Raw genomic sequence first — 15,512 nt, 5'->3', positions numbered from 1 at the left:
AAAATAAATGATTGGCTGATTCTAATGAAGCACTTGTTGTCTATCTACACATCAAAGCGGAATTTGCTACATATCGTCAGCGCTGATAAAGACAGTGCGTTAGTATATAGTTCGTACCAACCTAAATGCCTGCATATGAACGACAACTGGGTCAAAAGTTAATGAAAAGGAAACTTAAATGACATTTACGGGTCGTTAAAAGCATCGATGACAGAACGTTAAGACGGCAACAACACGACAGAATGGGTTTGGGGGGAAACGAGGCACATGCAAGTGGAAGAGAACAGCTCCAGACTGACACATTGAAAAGTGAGAGACTTCGCTAAACATGTTTGTGAAGGACGCAAGCGGGCGCTGGCTGAATCGTGTGTGTTCACGGAGGACGTACGGTGCCCTGCGAACGCATGCAGATCCTTGACTAAATCTGACTTTAACAAACACTCAATGAAATTACATTCCCTGTCATAGTTTATAAGCACGAACCATTTGTGAAAATTATTTCATGAACAATTAATGTTAATGGAAGGTTGAAGAAGTTTAACTTTTTTTTTTTTTTTTGGATGGGAATATGCGAGTAATGTCCACAAACAGTGAGAAATTAATTTATTTAGGGATTTATTAAAAAATAGGGACACTTAAGCTTGCCTGGTAGATGATGACCATACTAATGCCCACATTTATTATGTCCATATATATATGAATATAATAAATGTGGTCATTAGTATGGTCATCTACCAGGCAAGCTTATTTTATATACATAAATATACAATCCAAATTGCAGTCGTCTGAAAATAGTTGTTCCGATAATTTCAGAATGCCAAGGACTTTTTGTTGATATGAAATTTAGTTTGGAAAAAAACATTTACAATTTTTAGTGCCGTCAATCACCCTCAAATATGTGGCTGTTCAAATCAGAAAATGAATCAGAATTAAGAGTTAAAATAGTTTGATTGCGTCAACCAATCAGATCAAAGAAACGACACTGTTTATTGTTACAAAATATCTGAATTTTTTTTTTTTTAAATATGCCATTGTAGGGGTTGGTAAATTAGTAAAAATAAGAGATTGTATTAAAAATATTCATATTAAAAAATGAGTAATACTACTACTAATAATAATAATAATAATAATAATAATAAAACAAATATTAATAATAATAAAAAATAAAATAAATTATATATATATATATAAAAAAATAAAATAATAATAATAATAATAATAATAATAATAATGTCATCATCTGAAACATTGTTCAGAATTTCAGGATGTCAAGGACTTGATAACATGAAATTAATAAGTTACACTTTAGTGCTGGGCAACGATTAATCGCATCCAAAATAAAAGTTTGTGTTTACATAATAAATGTGTGTGTACTGTGTATAATTATTTCGTATATAAAAATACACACATATGCATGTATTTAAAAAAAAAAAAAAAAGGTTGCATTATATATATATAGCAAACACAAACTTTTATGTGATTAATCGCAATTAATCGTTGCCCAGCACTAATTTTAATGTGTCCTTGTGTAATTATACATTTAATGACTGTGTAATAGTAATTAACTACATGTACAGCACTTACTATAGGGTTAGGTTTTGGTGTAGGGTTAGTTGCATGTAATTATGCATGGTTTATAGATATTACTATAGTAATTTCATGTACCATGTGTAACAGACACCGTAAAATAAAGTGTTATCAATGAATATACAACAATTTTGGGGGGAAATGTGAAGCAACATTCTGACAATTAAATTGGAAGAACTTAATGTCCGTGCAATTGCAAGAAAAAAAGTAAGCAAAAAAACAAACAGAATTCAACCAATCAGTTCAAATGCATTCATAATGCAGTGGTATAGATCTGAGCTTTAGTTAAGGGTCTGCACACTTCTGTAAGGCACTGAATATGTGCGTTTAAGTAGAGACCTCGACATCCTCATTGAGCTTCTGTAAATAAGCTGAAGCTGGGCTATTAAAGACTTCTCATCGTACCTCCAATCAACTTTAGGGTATTTCAGCCTCTCAAATCAGACTTTACGAGCGGACAGACCTCCCTCTTTCTCTTTCAAACTCACACAGAGCACGAATAGCTACATTAGCCTACAACTGTGTAAGTAGATCTTGGTGTAAGTGTGATCTCTATGGCCACAGTCTAGGCTGGTCCACTCCCCTTGGGTTTGATGTGGACTGGAGAGAGGGACTCACCACAGGTTGAGCATTTTCACGCAGCTACAGAAGAGTGTGAAAAGAGAAAAGACAGAGATTATTACACAGAGGTGAGACGATGAGACAAACCTAATGTCGGCGACAACAGACCAACAGGTAGACACACACACACACACACACACACACACACACACAACACACACACAATCAAACAGAAAAGAGATTGAGAGACAGACTCAGGGGAGAATGTAGATCTAGAACATCTACTCAATTCAAGTTCGCTTTTTATCAACTAATATCATAATAGAAATTCTGTATACCTGTTTGTTAAATTGTAAAACAGATGATCAACAGAAAAAAAAACAGAGAAATGGGAGAAAAAGGAGAAGAGAAGAATAGGAACAGAAGGGGATTGGAGGAATGTAGTGTCGTCCTCAGCTCACCAGCCCACTAGTGAATGTGTACAAATGAAGCCAAGTGCCTAAAACTACAACCATGGTATAAAATTCAATGTAGTAACAGCCTTGTATGCGTGTATGTATGTATGTATGTATGTATGTATGTGTGTATGTATATGTATGTATGTATGTGCATGTATGTATGTATGTGCATGTATGTTTGTGTATGCATGCATGTTTGTATGTATGTATGTATGTATGTATGTATGCATGTTTGTATGTATGCATGTATGCATGTATGTATGTATATGTATGTTTGTGCATGCATGTATGTATGCATGCATGCATGCATGCATGCATGTGTGTGCATGCATGTTTGTATGTATGCATGTTTGTATGTATGTATGTATGTATGTGTGTATGTATGTTTGTATGTATGCATGCGTGTGTGTATGCATGTATGTATGTATGTATGCATGTATGTTTGTTTGTATGTATGTATGTATGTGTATGTATGTGTGTGTATGTATGTTTGTATGTATATGTGTATGTGTATGTATGTTTGTATGTATGTATGCATGTGTGTATGTGTATGTTTGTATGTATGCATGTATGCATGTGTGTGTGTGTGTATGCATGTATGTGTATGTATGTATGTGTGTATGTATGCATGTATGTGTATGTGTGTATGTTTGTATGCATGTATGTGTATGTGTGTATGTATGCATGTATATACAGTGCTATGCATAAGTTTAGACACCCATGCTAAAGTTGACTAAAAAGAGGAATAAAAAATCATCTTTTGGAAACTGAACTTAATGCCTTAATTAAAAAAATTAGGAAAAATCCAACCTTTAAGGACACCAATTTTCTTTGTGAATGAATAATGTATCGTAAATAAATAAATGTTCTTCCTTAAAATACAGGGTGCATAAGTTTGGACACCCCTATGTTAAATTCCCATAGAGGCAGGCAGATTTTTATTTTTAAGTATTTTTTTTTTTTTTTTTTTAGGATACTATGCATCCTGATAAAGTTCCCTTGGCCTTTGGAATTAAAATAGCCCCACATCATCACATAGCATTCACCATACCTAGAGATTGGCATGGGGTACTTTCCATAAGATCATCTCTCAATGCAAATCAAACTAGCTATTAGGCTAACTGAAATAAAACCATGCCAATCTCTAGGTATGGTGAAGGCTATGTGATGATGTGGGGCTATTTTAATTCCAAAGGCCAAGGGAACTTTATCAGGATGCATAGTATCCGGGATCCATGAAGTAACTGGCCTTTAAAAATAAAAATCTGCCTGCCTCTATGGGAATTTAACATAGGGGTGTCCAAACTTATGCACCCTGTATTTTAAGGAAGAACATTTATTTATTTACGATACATTATTCATTCACAAAGAAAATTGGTGTCCTTAAAGGTTGGATTTTTCCTATTTTTTTTAAATTAAGGCATTAAGTTTAGTTTCCAAAAGATGATTTTTTATTCCTCTTTTTAGTCAACTTTAGTATGGGTGTCTAAACTTATGCATAGCACTGTATATCTCATTAAGCTGTTTAGAAGTTGTCTCTAAGCATAGCAACAAGAAACGCCAGGTCACTTTTAAATATACACAAATCAGAGTTTTAGCACATTTAAAAACATTTAGTAAATCAGATGATGAGCCAAAACATTATGACCAGTCACAGGTGAAGCGCATATCGTTGATCATCTCCTAAACAAGGACACATTTTAAAGGGACAGTTCACTTCAAAATTCTGTCATTGTTTACTCACCCTCAAGTTATTTCAAACCTGTATGAATTTCTCTCTTCTGCAGAACACTAAAGCCCGATTCGCACGGGATTAGTATTACCTGGTGAGCTCTAGTCATTTGTAATAATTGCGGAGGTTGTCTGTGATCTTAATCCCGTGCGAATCGGCCATGTCTGTCATTTGTAAAGTAAAAATTCCCCTGCATATGCCCTACCATATTTCGCCGAACACCGAGGTCCTGTGATCATATTAGTCCCGTGCGAATCGGCATCTCTGTGTTTTGGCGGGGTCGTTTATAATTTTTTTCAATGTTTTTGTTTCCTGTGCGCTTTTTTATCCATCTTTCACAAAGAATGGAGGCTGCGTTGGAGTGTTTTGATAGTATTTTGGGTGCTGGGTCATATCGCTATACACAATACAACTATACAATTTGCAGAAAGGAAAGCTGAAAACCATCAGAAGAGCAAAAACATAAAGAATGATTAGATGGAGATGAATGACATGTATAGCAACATGTGGTGAGGATCATTCTTTTGTTTATGATATATCATACAGCTAGACCTATAATAACGACAAGACATTTCCAAATCACACGTGGTCCCCAGATAATATTAATCCAGTGTGAATAGGGCTTAAGGAAGATATTTTGAAGAATGTTGGTAAATAAACAGTTGATGAATCCCATTGACTTCCATAGTAGGAAAAAAAACACTATGGAAGTCAGTGGGATTCATCAACTGTTTGGTTACTGACATTCTTCAAAACATCTTCCTTTGTCTTCAGCAGAAGAAAGAAATGAATACAGGGTTGAAATAACTTGCCATGAGTAAATGACAATTTAAATTTTGAAGTGAACTATTCCTTTAAGGTCTGGGCAGATTAGAAGGAAAGCAAACAATCAGTTCTCGTAATCAACATGTTGAAATGGGCAGGAATAAAGATCTGAGCAACTTTCACAAGGACCGAACTGTGACGGGAAGGCGACGGGGTCCGAGTGTCTCTGGATCAAGGCTTGTGTGTCGCTCCCGCTCAGCTGGGGTGAGAGTTTCCCAACAGTGGTCTGACGAGGGACAAACCACAAACCGGCGGCGACAGGGTGTTGGGCGGCCGAGGCTCATCGATCACGAGGGCAATGAAGGCTATCCCGTCTGGTCCGAGCCAACAGAGGCTCTACTCTACGTCACACAATTGTAATGATGGTTATGGGAAGAATGTGTCAGAACACACAGTGCATCTCACTCTGGTGTGTATGAGGCAATCAGAGTGATTATGATGACCCCCGTCCACCATTGAAAGAGCCTACAATGAGCACATGAGCGCCAGAACTGGACCTTGAAGCAGTGGAAGAATGTCGCCTGGTCCGATGAGTCCCGTTTTCTCTTACATCTCGTGGACGGCCGTGTGTGTGTGTCGTTCACCTGGAGAAGTGACGCACCAGGATCACTGAGGGAGTGTGAAGCTCTGCGCATGTTCTGCTGGGAAACCCGGACATTCATGTGGACGTATGTTTGACACGGGTCTCCTGAACATCGTAGCAGAGCAGGAACAGCCCTTCATGATAATGGTGGAAGTGTCTCTTTCAGCAGGATAACACACACTGATGGTGTGAGGAACATGATGAAGAGCCTCTGGCCTCCACATTACCCAGATCTCAATCCAATTGCTGGACCGTCAAGTTTGATCCACCTCGTATAACCGACAGGACTTGAAGGATCTTCTTCTGACGTCTTGGTGCCAGAAACCACAGAGACCGCAGGACGCCTTCAGGACTCTTCATGGTTTGGCAGCATCAGGAGGACCAACAGCATATTAGGCAGGTGGTCATAATGTTTTAGCTCAACGGTGTGTGTGTGTGAGCATGCGAGTGTGCGTGCATATATATGTACTTACTTGCACAATTTATTAAGCAATAGGTTTAATTTTAATTAAACAGGCAGAATATAAATTCGTATTTCTTATTTTATGACCTGGACTTTCACCCATTACTGCAGTATTCACCAGGTTTGGACCGTTTTACAGCTTCAAACGCAGCACCTCCAATCTTAAAGTTTATAACACCATTTTAAATTTTAAACACTCAGTAATGATAATCTATCCATCACTACAGTTAAATAGAGAGATTAGACGAGGCGAGGGGGAAAGTGTTCAAACTTCTGACTACAAACTTTTAAGATTTTAAAGCTTGACAAGTGACATGAATTGTATCACCCAATGGTAACACCATATACCCTGTGGTTTAAAGTTTTTTTTTTTTTATAGAATTAATACTATATAACTAACTCAAAACAATCTCACTGGAAAAGTAATAAGCCAAATTTTCCATCTCATTGAAACAATTTTAACGTTTGTGTTGGATCAAGACCTGTTGTACCTATTCTTACAGAGGAAAAGTTAATTGTAGGGTTTAACAAACTTAAGAAAGCATCCACTGTTATAAATACAAAGAAAGAGCTTCTCATTTCCTCCTCTACTGGTATGCCAAACAATGCATGATCTGGTATCCAGACACATTTAGCCATAATCAAAGTAGTGTGAAGTTCTTATCTGACAATTGTGTGAATCGTGCTTGACGATTCTTCTTTTTTTATATTAACATTACATTTAATGTAGCGGCATCGTAGAGGCAAAAGCTTTGGTTCAAGTGGCAGTGTTTCACCATTACAGGCAACACGATGAATCAGGTTGCCATATTCAAGAAAACGGGGGAAATGTAGAAGAGAAAGAGATCAGAGAGATCTCTAGAAGAAAGACCGGTGTCCGGTGACATTAATAGTGTGTAATAACCATGACGACCTTGTGTGTTTGTGCCGTCCTGTTAATTGATAAACGCTGCTGCCGTCTACGCCACTTTCAAGCTTTTGCATCAATAAATCAAAGACAGAGGGCTTTAAGATATCAAAGAACTACGAGAGTAAGTGTTTTATATGACTGACACTCAAATGCACATCAGGCGCTTTAGGAGAAAATGAAACTAAAGAGTGTAATCGCCTCTGAATTTTAACAGGCAAACCTAATGGCCGTAGTTATTATGGACACGGCCTTTTCTGCTCTTATGGAAAAGAGTCTAGAAAAGCACTGATGTTAAAAGTATACACAACCGGTCAATGGTTTGGAATATAATTATAATTAAATATATTTTAAAATAACTAAAACATTTTTTATTATGTTTTAGAAAGAAGTCTCGTTTGCTCACAAAGGCTAAACATTTTTTTATTTTATAAAAAATACAGTAAAAACATATATTCAATTATTCTAATAACTTTTCTATTTGAATACATTTTAAAATGTAATTTATTCCTGTGATCAAAGCTGAATTTTGTGGACAGTGTCACATGATCCTTCAGAAATCATTCTAATATGCTGATTTGCTGCTCAAGAAACATTTATGATTATTATCAATGTTAAAATAAAGTTTTGGGGGGGAAAACGTGATACAATGTATTCAAAAGTTTGGGGTAAGAAATATATAAAGTTATTCAGCAAGAACGCATTAAATTGATCAAAAGTGACAGTAAAGACAATTATATTGTTACATAATGTTTCTATTTCAAATAACTGCTGTTCTTTTGAACTTAATATTTATCAAAGAATCATGGAAAAAAAAGTCTTGCCGTATACAAAAAAATATTAAAGCAGCAAAAATGAATAATTGGTGCCAATAATCATCATATATCTATCACTTTTTAATAGTTAAATAGAAAACAGTCCTTTTAAATTGTAGTAATTCACAATATTACTGTTTTTACTGTATGTTTGATCAAATAAATGCAGCCTTGGTGAGCAGAAGAGACTTCTTAAAAAAAATAAACACCCGGTAGTGTATGCTACACATTTAATTCAAAACTGAAAAGTACCAATAAAAAAAAAAAAAAATTATTTAAAAATTGATGATTGTCCCCAATATAACGTTCCACTACACAGAGCACTACAGGGGAGCCGATGGGAACGGACCAGTGAGGGCAAGGGGGAAATAATGTGCTAAGGACTGTGTCAATCAGACACAAGGCAAAGAACAGAAACCTGTGAGAAGCCATGTGCACATACTTGGCCTCATCCACCACCTCCACTTCTGCCTGCGCTGTGATTGGTGCGTTCGAGTGGGCCGCCAGCGGGTCGTCAGCATTCAGTTCACCATTAGTCGAGCTCACCACCTGTGGTGTTAGAAAAGAAAGATCCAATTATCCTGTGGCCTCGGTGTAATAATGTTATTTTAATTACACAGTTCAGACTATATCTGTGCATGTAACCACTCGTACGTAGCAAATGAGGAATATCATTTACTACTTCACTTATGGGAGAAGAACTGATCAAATATTCCTGGTTAAATACAGATAGATATAACAATAGATTATAAGATATATAATCTATTGATTATAAGATATACAGATAGAATAGTAGATATAACATGTAAATAGATTTTTACAGTAATGCATTTACAAAGGAAAAAAAAAAATCTATAGGGCCATTAATAGTAATGCAGTGCGTTTTCCTCACAAGTAAATCATTTCCTCATGTGTTCTTACAACAAAATCGTTTTTTTTACCCCCAAATCGACAGATACTGTCAATAGAGTTGCTGCTTAATTACTTTGCAATCAGCAGTCAATCAAATAAAAATGTACTCCAGTAGCCAGATTATGATATTCATGCTATCACTTAGAATTGACCAGATCCACGAATGTACAGTAATAATAACACTGGTCTACAGTGGCCCCAAAACATATCTGTGCACTTACATCACTTTCTCCCTGAAGGGTTTTTAAAATAAATCTTGGTTCATGGCTTATAACGCTTTAACAAAGCCAAAGAGCTACAAGGTGAATCAGAACACTGCAAAATTTGATTTGAAGCAAAAAAGTATTTGAAAATAAGACAAAAATACGAGACTGCACACGAAAAATCACATGAAGCATCGCAAACAGCAAAATCGAATAAAAAAAAAGGAGAAATATAAAACTACTCGGTTAAAAATGTGGTTAGACTTTAGTTTAGGGTCCAATTCTCACTATTAACTAGTTGTTTATTAGGATGCATATTACTAGGATATAGGCTGTTTATTAGTATAAAGTTTATTAATTATAAAGCACATATTAAAGGAGAACTCCGGTCAATTTTAACATTGAGCTCATTTTTTTGTACATTTGGAGTGCTGTCAATACAGAGAACAACAACAAAAATCGGGGTTGCCTACACCGAGTTATTCTATTTTTAAAATTTGCACCCTGTTGACTTCAATGGGGCAAGTTTTAAACCTGCTTTTAGCCTCTTAACATCCTTGATGTGTCATTACAAGTGCACAGAAAATGTGAGTGATTCCTTCAGAGTTAACACGAGTGAATCTGACTGCAGTAGATGTGAAAGATATGTATAAAAATGATGTTATTTAAGCCAGCGCACATACCTGTATTTACATCCTGTTTTCGGTTGAAGTCCAAAGTAGTCGATTGCCGAGTTCACGCGCATAGGTTTAGTTGCTATGATCACGCGCGTGTACTCGACAATCGACTACTTTGGACTTCAACCCAAAACAGGATGTAAACACAGGTATGTGCGCTGGCTTAAATAACATCATTTTTATACATATCTTTCACATCTACTGCAGTCAGATTCACTCGTGTTCACTCAGAAGGAATCACTCACATTACCTGTGCACTTGTAATGACACATCAAGGATGTTAAGAGGCTAAAAGCAGGTTTACTACATGCCCCATTGAAGTCAACAGGGTGCAAATTTTAAAAATAGAATAACTCGGTGTAGGCAACACCGATTTTTGTCGTTGTTCTCTGTATTGACAGCACTCCAAATGTACAAAAAAATGAGCTCAATGTTAAAATTGACCGGAGTTCTCCTTTAATGTCATATTCTACATCCCTTAACAACTACCTTACTAACTATTACCAATCAGTAACTAGAAGTTTATATTAAGGCAAAAGTCATAGGTAAAAGTTAGAATTGGACTTACTTACTTACTTACTTACTTACTTACTTACTTACTTACTTACTTACTTACTTACTTACTTACTTACTTACTTACTTACTTACTTACTTACTTACTTACTTACTTACTTACTTACTTACTTACTTACTTACTTACTTACTTAAAAATATGCATGTGCTTATGTATTTTGAAAGTGTAGAGAGGTCGACTCGATTGGATCATTTGCCGTGCTTCATGGAAACGGACAGAGCTAAAGAGCCGTTTTGGTGCATTTTGCTTGTTTCTCTGATTGGTGGAAGTTTCTGTACATCATCACCGGTTATGTAGTTATTCACCACGGTGATAATGTGGGCTGACGGCTTCAACAGCTGCAAACAGCATTGATTTACAACCTTGTAGCTCATAGTATGGTTGTCTTTAAAGGTTTACAAGTTGTCACAAGTTGTCCGGAACACACACACTATTGTGACACACTGCATGGAGATAGTCGGGAATACTATTTCCTAATAATGGCTGTACCACAGTAATACAACAGAGGTAACAACATGTTTCCCTGATAGTCTGCGTCACATCTTGTGCTGCGTTTTATTCAATTCAGAAAGTTGGAATTTACATCCTCCGACTTGCAAAAGTGATAGAACAAGAAAACACCACATTTGGAACATTCCAATAGAATGCCACGTGATGATGACGCTCTTCCAACTTGGACGTCGGGAACATTACGCGTTTGGAATTCAGAGAGAGGAGGAATGTCCAACTTTTGAATGAAACGCAGCATTTCTACAGTGGCTGTGTTTACATGCACAACTTTCCATTTGATGAATTTGAACGTAGTGTTTACATGAACGCTAATCATGTGATCGGGTCAATGTGCGTGTTTATACGTCCTCTCGATCAGATTAGAAAAGGAATAAACCACCCCTTTCAATCCGATCGAAATTTCATTCGGATCGATTAAAGGGTTAGTTCACCCAAAAATGAAACTTCTGTCAGTAATTACTCACCCTCATGTTGTCCCAACCCTGTAAGACTTCCGTTCATCTTCAGAACACAAATTAAGATATTTTTGATGAAATCTGAGAGCTGTCTCACTCCTCCATAGGCTTCTAACCCCTGGTTTCACAGACAAGGCTTAAGTCTAGTCCTAGACTAAAATGTAAATCTGAGCTATTTCAACTGAAAGAAACTTGCACTGACTGATCTTAAAACATGTCAGTGCATTTGTTTTGTCTTAAGATGCACACCAGTAATGCCTTTTTCAAAGGCATGTTTATAAAAATTACTTAAACGCCTAATTGAACTATGACCTAATCCTGGCTTAATCTAAGCCCTGTCTGTGAAACCAGGCCTAAGACTTTTAGACTTCCAGCTTAAGTTAGTTTTGAATGATTCACTTCCATCGCAACGATCATTAGTTATTAACTCAGAGGCCGCTAACACGACACCGTTTAAAAAAAAACAAAAAAAACCGTAAGTTCTCTCTGCGCAAACTTCAAAAACGTGAAATTGCGAGAACGCCGACGGCGTGCACATGCATACCACGAGTTCAGTCTATAAGTATGCGCGTTTGAATATATGCGTGCAGGTGTGTAGTCCTTCCCTACAAATCAACCCTCAACAAACCACCTGTCTGGCCTTTATAATTCAGAATTTTTATCGCTTCCGCGTAGCCACGCGAACCCGAATTATCCCGGCAACGCTTTCTGTAATTGAAACTTGCCGGCCCTGAAAGTTAGTAAAGAATGTTTAAAATAGTCCAAGTGACTACAATGGCTCAACCTTAAGTTTATCAAGTGACGAGAATACTTTGTGCACAAAAAAAAACCAAAACGCAACGTCAGAACGTAGGCTCACTATTGGCCAGCATCACACACATGACCAGTGTCTGCCAATAGTGAGCCTACGTTCTGACGTACAACCCAGAAGCGCTGCGCTGTTACACTACGTGAACTCACTCAGAGGAACACAGAAGAAAATCAATAGTTGAATGAAACATTTGTTTTTTTTGTGCACAAAACGTTTTCTCGTCACTTGATAAACTTAAGGTTGAGCCACTTGGACCATTTTAAACATTGTCTTTGCTAACTTTCTGGGCCGGCAAGTTTCAATAACATAGAAGCCTACGGAGACAGCTCTCAGATTTAATCAAAAATATCTTAATTTGTGTTCTGAAGATGAACGAAAGTCTTATGGGGTTGGAACAACATGAGGGAGAGTGATTACTGACAGCATTTTCATTTTTGGGTGAACTAACCCTTTAAGGCTTTTCAATCCGATTACTAGCAACGGATTATTTGGCTGCATGTAAACGTAGCCAGTGTTGTTTTAATAAGTGCAAGACCAGCCAGAGAGGGTAACCCATAGAGGAAGTGTTGTGGTCAGGTGTGAGAGCAGGTGCTGCTGCAGATGGCCATACACATGAGCGCACAGAGCGAGGGGTGAAGCTGTACCTGCACTGAGCCCCCGTGCCTGTCCGCTGCCAGGTGAGAGGTCAGGTAGGACGAGTTTGTCTGGCGGTTGGGCTGCACCTCCCATGCTCCTCTGCGGTCGGAGATGGCCGTCTGTGCGCGGGTGGAGGAGGCGCAGGACAGGGACAGGAGGAGGTGTGGTGAGTGAGCGAGAGCGGGCGAGTGAGGCCAGGTGGCATGCAGCACAATGAAGGAAAGGAAAATCAACAAAGAAACAAAAAGAGCCAGTCAAAGCCAGGAAATGGCATTAGTTGACTGTGGACGCAATCGTCCAATCAAACCAAGAAGCAAAACACCACAAAATAAACACAAAGAGACATTAAAACAGAAGAAACTGAAGGGAAAACTTTCTCCAAAAGCTGCTGAATGCCAAGTGGAGACTACATGTAGGCAAATCAGGCATCCAACACGGAGATCAGATAGGAATATCTGACAGCATAAGTTCAAACTATCTACAGCTACATCAAATTCAAACTGATGATGGGGCAATATTCTGCCATTGGACTAGACAAGACATTGACAGAGACAGAGTCAACACAAGGACAAACAAAAATCCAAATTCAATTTCTGAAATTCAGTTTATACAGCTTCAGTACAAACCCCTGGTGCATCAGTCGTGGTGAATGCGGAATTACATTTCTTAATGTCTTTTGCATTTAGTGGTAGGATCTAAATTAATTTCGTTTTCAGTTACATTCAGTTTAAAGGGATACTCCACTTTTTTTGGAAATAGGCTCATTTTACAACTCCCCCAGAGTTAAACAGTTGAGTTTTACCGTTTTCGAATCCATTCAGCCGATCTCCGGGTCTGGCAGAACCACTTTTAGCATAGCTTAGCATAGATCATTGAATCGGACAAGACCATTAGCATCTCTCTCTCAAAAAAAAAAATGACCAAAGAGTTTTGATATTTTTCCTATTTAAAACTTGACTCTTCTGTAGTTACATCGTGTACTAAGACCGACGGAAAATGTAAAGTTGCGATTTTCTAGGCTGATATGGCTAGGAACTATACTCTCATTCCTGCGTAATAATCAAGAAACTTTGCTGCCGTACCATGAGTCCAGCAGGCGTAATGATATGACGCAGCACCTGATAATAGGTCTAATAGGTTAGACAAACTTAGTCCCGGTCACGTTGGAAGTTACTGAGCTGGGGACTATTTTCAGGCGCTGCGTCATATCATTACGCCTGCTTCACATCATTACGCCTGCTTCACTCATGGTACAGCAGCAAAGTTTCTTGATTATTACGCAGGAATGAGAGTATAGTTCCTAGCCATATCAGCCTAGAAAATCGCAACCTTTCATTTTCCGCTGGTCTTAGTACACGATGTAACTACAGAAGAGTCAAGTTTTAAATAAGAAAAATATCAAAACTCTTTGGTAATTTTTTTGAGAGAGATGCTAATGGTCTTGTCCGATTCAATGACCTATGCTAAGCTATGCTAAAAGTGGTACCGCCAGACCCGGAGTTCGGCTGAATGGATTCGAAAACGGTAAAACTCAACTGTTTAACTGTTTAACTTAAAAAGTGGAGTATCCCTTTAAGTGATTAGTTATAAAATAAATAAATAAGAAAAATCCTGCATTTATTGTGCCCTGGATTGAAATGAGATATTTAAAGAAATATATATTATCAACAACAGTCCTATGTCCAACTGGAACACTGCTTCTGGACACATGACCAGAACTGTAGTGTACAACAGGGTTAAAGGCACGATATGTAAGATTTGTGGATTAAAATAAATAAAAAAAACCACTGAAACAATGTTATATATTTTGTTGAGTTGTGTACTTACATAATCCCAAATATTTGGGATTGCGTGTCATTGCGTCACCTGTCAATACCTGCGCTACCCTCGATTTCCAGTTTTACATCCATAGCAATCATGGAAACACTGAAGACGCTATGCATTTTATTAGACCGGTGAGCAACTGTTTGGATACTTTTAATAGACAGAAAACAAATCACTGTTATATAGCTCGGCTCGGCACGGCTAGTCTTATTGTTTTAATCTCTCGTTTTCTTGATTTACCGCGAGTACCTCAGAGACAACAAGCGGCTAACGTCGCAAAATTAGAAAGCTTTATATATGTATAAACGGTAATGCAACATTTTCTCCACCATACAGTATATTTTAAAATGAACTGCATGCCATTTAGCAACACAAGTCAACCAGCTTGTATTGATAGGATATTGCAGAAAATATATTTGTGTTTTATTGATCATTGAGGGAGAAACATGTTGTGGTTTGCTTTGTTTAAAAGTCATAATTTATGAGGCAGCGAGGGGGGCCTTTAGCCCTCACTTTGGGGTAAAAGGCTCATTAGCATGGGGCAAAGCAAAAGACACTCAGTATTGATAAAAAATACTTCAGCTAAAGTTGTACGTTTTGCATAATATTCAAGTTTATACTTAAAAAAAAAAAATCACTTCGGCAAAGTTTCATGTTACTGAAAAAGAGTCTCTGAAACAAAAATGTAAGTTTCTGAAAGTTTGAGGGAGATGCCATAATAATTTAAAATAGCTTTACAACAATAAACATGATATTTTACAAAAAAAAAAGGTTTCATTATAAATATGATTATCTCGAAGGTGGACACCCAACTTCTTAAACGATATTGACCATCTGAAACGAACCATGTCGTGCCAACAGATGGATGCAAAGGTTTATCATGTTAATTATCGTGCCTTTAACCCCAACAGCAGGGGCGCTTTTTACTCCAAATACCATAACGTTTACAAATTCTTTATAGAAAAATTTATTTAATGAT

The 15,512-nt window shown here is 37.3% G+C and overlaps 1 protein-coding gene across 4 annotated transcripts in view; it reads right to left on the bottom strand.

Moving 5' to 3' along the window:
* Nucleotides 1-15,512, bottom strand: part of csnk1g1 (casein kinase 1, gamma 1) — a 56,430-nt gene that overhangs the window by 4,029 nt on the left and 36,889 nt on the right. The window contains exons 11-13 of one of the 4 annotated variants that reach the window (XM_084405106.1): nucleotides 12,718-12,828; nucleotides 8,374-8,480; nucleotides 2,206-2,229 (exon numbers count right to left, since the gene is read on the bottom strand). In XM_084405106.1, coding sequence (XP_084261232.1) covers nucleotides 2,206-2,229; nucleotides 8,374-8,480; nucleotides 12,718-12,828 — 242 coding nt within the window. The remainder of the gene's footprint in view (nucleotides 1-2,205; nucleotides 2,230-8,373; nucleotides 8,481-12,717; nucleotides 12,829-15,512) is intronic. The other 3 variants (XM_084405107.1, XM_084405108.1, XM_084405109.1) reach the window with 3 other exon arrangements.

The sequence above is a fragment of the Rutilus rutilus genome (assembly GCF_951802725.1).
Source record: "Rutilus rutilus genome assembly, chromosome: 3".
In the NCBI taxonomy this organism is placed as follows: domain Eukaryota; kingdom Metazoa; phylum Chordata; class Actinopteri; order Cypriniformes; family Leuciscidae; genus Rutilus; species Rutilus rutilus.
The sequence above is the reverse complement of the archived record's forward strand: the minus strand, read 5'-3'. Positions and strand labels throughout refer to the sequence as shown.